General features: G+C 56.0%; 1 protein-coding gene across 13 annotated transcripts in view; it reads right to left on the bottom strand.

The window, feature by feature from the left end:
* The window catches only part of Efcab6 (EF-hand calcium binding domain 6), a 210,288-nt gene that overhangs the window by 63,834 nt on the left and 140,454 nt on the right, over window positions 1–6,000 (bottom strand). For all 13 annotated transcript variants that reach the window (XM_010634367.2, XM_010634369.3, XM_010634370.2 and 10 more), the window contains one exon: window positions 1,354–1,586. In XM_010634367.2, coding sequence (XP_010632669.1) covers window positions 1,354–1,586 — 233 coding nt within the window. The remainder of the gene's footprint in view (window positions 1–1,353; window positions 1,587–6,000) is intronic.

The raw sequence follows: 6,000 nt of genomic DNA, 5'->3' as shown, positions 1-6,000 counted from the left end.
TTTTTTTTTTTTTTTTTTTTAATATGAGCCTAAAATTAAACCTATGAGAGCAGGAGAAAAATAAAATAGTTCAAGGTCCGAGGGCCTTGAATAGCCTTACTGAGTGTCACACACTCTGCACAGTGGCTCTGGCTTCTGGGGGCTCCACGTACCCAGGTAGAAGGGAGGTCTCACCTGGAGCACTCAGGGTGTGGGCATCTCAAGGTCAAAAGGACAGAGTGGAGGTCACTATTGCGTGGGCCTATCAGATCAGAAACTCACCTCGGTGTTAATATAGTGTGTGGAGTTTTCAAAATATTAGGTTACAACAGTTGGTCAAAAAGGAGGGACTCCAGGACTGGGGAGTCAGTGGTGCCGCCACCTGTCTCGCAAGCACAAGGTCCTCAGTTTGATCCCCAGTACCAAAAACAAAGAAAAAAGAAAAGAAAACCCCACCAAAAACAAAACAAAAAACAGAAGGGGGGACTCCACCCCCAAAGGCCAGCACTCGCCGTGTCAGTGGGAACACGGCAGGGTCCTAGAGATGGTGGCCCCGAGCCTGTAGGGAGTGCATGCGCTTGTGGAGAAAAGGCCAAAGAGCACGAGTGAGGGGCCAGCGGGGCCCTGAGGCTCCAGCTGGCCGGTGTGAGGCTGTGCCAGTGGGCAGAGGTCTGGGTGTGGCACTGCCCCCAAGGGCTGGAAGGCAGTGGGCACAGACAACACCTTGGTTCCTGCTGACTTCCCCAAGACAGTCTGGGGTCCTCGGGTTCACACCTACGGCCTAGCTGAGCATTTGCAGGGGAGGTTTTTTTCCAGGGTTGCGGGGGAACGGGGGGATTCGTGTGTTCCCTTCACGAGGTGGCAGTGGAACCCAGCCCCCTTTGCAGTGGCCCCTTGGAGGGGCTGAGCTTTAGGCAGAGGTCAGAAAGGCTTCAGAAGCTGCATTTTTAAAAGGCTGAACCAAAAGTACACAGAGTCTTCTGGGAAGCTGAGGCAGGAAGATCACAAGTTCTAGCCTGGCCTGGGCAACATAGCACCTTAGTGAAACTGTCTTTCAAAAAAAGGGGGCTAGGATAAAGGTCTTCGGTCAGAAGACCCTGGGCTCAGTCTGTAGTACTGAAGACCAAAAAGCATATAGAGCTGACATCAGATTAACACACAGAAACGTGAGTATACAGGCAGGTGGGATACCCCATGATATATAAAATGATGCTTGGCGTGGGGAAACAGGGTGTGTTTTCTGGTGGCTTTACCATGGATGCAGAGGCCTGTGTGGACTGTTTTAGACCCAGCAAAACAAAAAAGATCTGCTTTGTACCCTTTGGCTGTCACAGCAGCACACGTGGAAGACGCTGACTCCCACTGCCTTCTTACCTAATGAGTCTTTGGGGTGCCTCATCCATCTGGGGGGACCTCTTCTCACACAGATTTTGAAATTCCCGGAAGTTTAAAGTGACACTAAGTCTTAAGCCAAGAAGGCCAAGGAAGCGCTCAAACTCCTCGTCTTTCAGGTTGAAGAGGAGCCGCTGTAGCAATCTGTGAAGATCACGCATGTTGACTATGCCATCCCTGTCAGTGTCTATTTTAAAGAAGGCAGAGTAGGGGTCCTAGAAACAAAACGCACATGTCAATACACTTCTCTCCTGCACCTGGGGCCACCAGATACCCTTCCAGCCCCAACCGCCCTACGCTGCTCCTGGGGGCTGGGGCCAGAGGAGGGTCCGTGGCCTTTGGTGATGGCTGCGGGTCCCCTGGTCCCCTGGCCCTGATCTGCTTGTCCCAGAAATTGGAAAGTGCACTCTCCAGCTCCCTCTTTCAAAACAAGGAGTTGGGACATGGGGACAGAGGAGCTTTCCTTTCCCTTCAGCCCAGCTTGTGGCACTCTCACCCCCTGTGTACAGAGTAAGGAGAGGGTGCCAGAATTTTCTGATGCGTTTCAGCATCTTGCTCTCTGGGTCACCAGTGGCTTCCATAATGGGTGGCTACTGCCGTCTACAGGCAAACACACTCTTCCTCCCGCCCCCCAGGGCCACTGGAAGGCCAGGACTCCTCTACTCTGTCCACGGTGCTGTGTAGAGGGAGGGCACAGGGATTCCACTCTTCCAGATGAGGAAACAGAGGCTCAGGGCTGGGGAGCGCTGGACCGTGAGATGCAAATCCAGTGCAACTGTTCCCCGGCCATCTGACTCTGGGCAAGCTCTCTGACTGACCGTACTTCTGCTTTCCCATCTGTGACTCAGGGATGCTGAACAAAGCCCTCATCACTTCCTCTTCCGCTTGCTAGAAGCAGCGACTATGCTAAAGCATGGAAAATGCTGCCTGGCCCATGCTGTGGGTGCTCCATGATCTGCCAGTCATGATTTCTGTCGCCCAAACTCTCAAGCCAGGGAGAGGCTGTCTGGGCCGACGCCTGTTTCCTGCTCACGGGGCTCCTGGCTGTCTGGCTTGAGCAGTGGAGGGTGCGGTCCTTCGGGGGCGCTCGCCCTTGCCCCAACCCAGGAGGCACCTGGCCATTTGTCCCCATCGTTGCTACTGTCCCTCCCGCGGGGCGTGTTCAGGACGTGAAGCAGCCCTGCCTTGATGGATCACGTGCCTTGGGATGTTGTGAGATCTAGAGGTTTTCCGTTCATTCATTAACCAGTCAGCATTGAGTATGTGCAGTCACTGTGCTAAATACTGTAGACTTCAATTAAAGATTCTGCCTCTGCCCCTCAGAGTCACTGCCACCTGCCGGGAGGCGGATGTCTAACTGGCTGCGGCCTTGCCCTCCTGGGGGACTTCCTAGGGCTTCCGGCCCATCTGTTTGATGATGATCCCCGCTGATCCCCCGCTCCAGGCCCTCTCATCCCCATATCTTCAGCAGACTGAGGCATTTCTTCCTAGAGGTCAAACCGAGCAAGGCAAAACCAAACTGCAGCCCCAGCCCCTGCACCACCTGTCCCTTTCCCATTTCTGCAGGTGGCAGCTGCTGGGACCACACACCTTGAAGTCCTCCTCACTTTCTCCCTCACGTCCCTTGTTTCCACAATCCCCCGACTCTCCCCTCACAGCACATCGGAATCTTCCCTGCTCCCCAGCTGAACGGGTCACTTTCTGATGTCTCTGGGACATCATACTGCACACCCACCACTTGAAGGAAGAGGTTTAACTTGGCTCAGTTTTCAGTGGGTTCAGTCCATGGTTGGCTGGCTCCAGGGCAGGAAGGGGGAGGGAGGGGCAAGGTTGTCGGAGAAAAGCTGCTCACCCCATGGCAGCCAGGAAGCAGAGAGAGCAGGGAGGAGGAGCTGGGGACAAGAACACCGCCTTCCAGCTCACTCCCCGAGGATCACCTCCCCAGCAGCACAGGCAGCAACGGACTCCTCAGTGATGAGCCACTGATGACCCTAGCCCACCCTGACCCAACCATCTTCCAAACTTTGAGGGACGTTTTAAACCTACAACATACACCAGAATACCGCCTCTTCCGCAGCCAGAGTCCCCGGATGCTCAGGAAGCCCTCATGGGTCCCAGCTGCCAGCCTATCCTGCCGGCTTCCCATCCCAATCTTCCTCCATGGCACCCATCCCCTCTGCCACACTGCAGACTCAGGTGTCCCTCTAGGACAGAAGCGTGGGACCCAGGCTGCTACCCATACCTGTCACAGCCCCAGTCCCAGGGGCTCAACAGTATCGGTGGGAGGAAGCTGCTGGTGGAAAGGAGGCACCGGGTATTTCCTGAGCACCCAGTGTGCCAAGCACTCGCTAAGTACAGGCCACGGTGATGACCGAATCACAGTCCTCACAGTGCGTCGGGGAAGGAAGACGGAAGCAAGAGGCAAGGGCAGCGGGCATGATGCCAGCGTCCTGCAGCCCTCGGCGCCACACTGGAATGACAACCTAGGTGCAAGGTGACCCCAGGTTCATGACCGGCCCAAGTTCATAAACTAATCACCCCCCACATCTCAGCCCTCAGCTTCCTGGAACAGATACTAATTTACAACTCGGGCTCTGCAGTCAGACAGGAGTTTATCCCACTTCCGGGCTCTGACACACGTGTGCAGAAGCAGCTGCGCGTCTCTAACTCAGTTTCTCCACCTATAAAACGGGAACACTCGGACCCTCTTCACAGGACAGGGTGGAGGTTAAAGTAGACAAGGCTGTGTGTGCAAAATTGGTCTGGTTCACTGCTGGCATGTGGCGTGGGATCTCAGCACCCACACAAGAGCTCTACTGTGTGGCCGGGGTGGCAGCAGCCTGTTGGGGTGTGGGGTGCCTGAGCAGGGCTGCATGTTGTAGGGATCACCAGGCATGGCCAGGTGGCCGGGCGGGATGGGGACAGGAAAAAGGGAATGTGGGAGTCTCACTCACGGGTGTGGCTTTAAATAGGACACAGGGGCACATGCCTGGCCCTGCAGAGAGGGGGTCTGGAGGGTGCTGCGGGCTCTTTGGCACCCGTGTTTCCAGGGGAGGCCTGGGTCAAAGGTCAGCTCACGGCTCCTCGGAGAATGTGCATGTGGTTCGGTACCAGCCCACGTCCCCGGGGGGTCTCTGTCCCTGTTTCCTGGGCACATCAGCGGCTGCCAAGGTATGCGGGACCCACGCAACCTTGCCGCGGTCTGTATGCCTGATTGAGAGCTGACAAGGAGTCTTTAGCTTCCAACTGGGCGACAACACCAACAGCATCAGCAACGAAGGCATTTTGACCAGTTCAGAGATTTGCAAACACAAAGAAGTGGGCCCAGGGAGCCCGGAGTAACCCGCACCTGGCCTATCTCACACCAGAGCTGGGGTAAGGGTCTTTGTCTTACCCACTGGTTTATAAAAACTTTTCACAGGATACAGTGGGTGTCGATAAACAGCTATTGAGTCAAATCATTATTTAATTATTGCAAGTAAAGATTATGACAGCAAATACAGGATCTATGCTCCCTGTAGCCACCAAGCAAGGCTGATAACCAAGATTGGAGGACAGTGGTGCCACCGGCCCGGGGTTAGGCCCCCTGCCCCACTGTGACAGGTGAGCGTGGGCGAGGGAGCTGGGCCGGGCCAGGGGACATCAGTTCCCTGTCCCTGTCCTCCCGAGATCAGACAGCATCAGGTGCGTTCAGGGCGGCATGGCCACAGACCGCTGTCCTACCACCCGGCAGGCTTCCTCCTTCACAATTCACGAGACCCCTGCCCCTCTACACGCGCCGGTGCCCCAGATGATTCCCGGAGCCCCTTCCTGGCTGATACTGGGGTGGACTCAATCAGGAGGACTAATCTTTCTCCACAGATGCATTTGGTGACCACATTTTCCCAAAGCAAAAAGTAGGACGCACAGTCTGATGACGGCAGAGAATGTCCCACACCAGGCCATCCTGGAAAAGCCCAGCCGGGTGGTCACGATCAAAGGTTCCTTTAGAGTGGGGTTACCAAGTGACTCTCCAGCTGGCGACCAGTATAGGGAGAGGGTTCAGAGCCTTTGGCGCCTCCATCCTATGCCCCTGAGCTCTCTCCTCATCCCTCCTGCTCTGCACTCAACCCCTGTTCCTTCTGTCCCCTTACCATGTCCTCTTTCCACCTGCTAGTCCTCCAGGGGCCCCCTGCCCTCTTTGGAGCTGAAATTCCTTCCCACTTGGATCCCCCTCTTTACCGCACAGAAAGAGGTTGCGGCTTTCTGTCCGTCTCTGCTTGGGTAGCTGTTGTTCATGCAGACAGGACTCCCACGTCTCCACCACAGTGAGCCCCGTGTCTTTCCCCAGAGCCACCTTCCACGTGGGGCTCACTCCCCCTCCCCCTGCCAAGGACTTGCCTTCCCTTCTCCACCCAGAACACGACGGGAGCCTCAGGCTCAGTGCAGGGGGCACCTCCTCCAGGACGTCACCTGGGGCCCTCAGCCCCAGCGTCTCGGATTAGACTGAGCTCTGGGCAGCTCCTATCTCAAGCATTTAGTACAGACTGAGCCAGTGGATGGAAGGGACGTGCGGGCGCTCTTGTCACTGCACCAGGGTGGCCAGGTCCCTCCCCTCCTTCCCTTACTTCTCCTAGCTGAGTGTCAGCT

Source organism: Fukomys damarensis, unplaced genomic scaffold, assembly GCF_012274545.1.
Source record: "Fukomys damarensis isolate Sample0158 unplaced genomic scaffold, DMR_v1.0_HiC HiC_scaffold_19, whole genome shotgun sequence".
NCBI lineage: Eukaryota > Metazoa > Chordata > Mammalia > Rodentia > Bathyergidae > Fukomys > Fukomys damarensis.
This window is presented reverse-complemented; position numbering and strand designations above follow the sequence as displayed.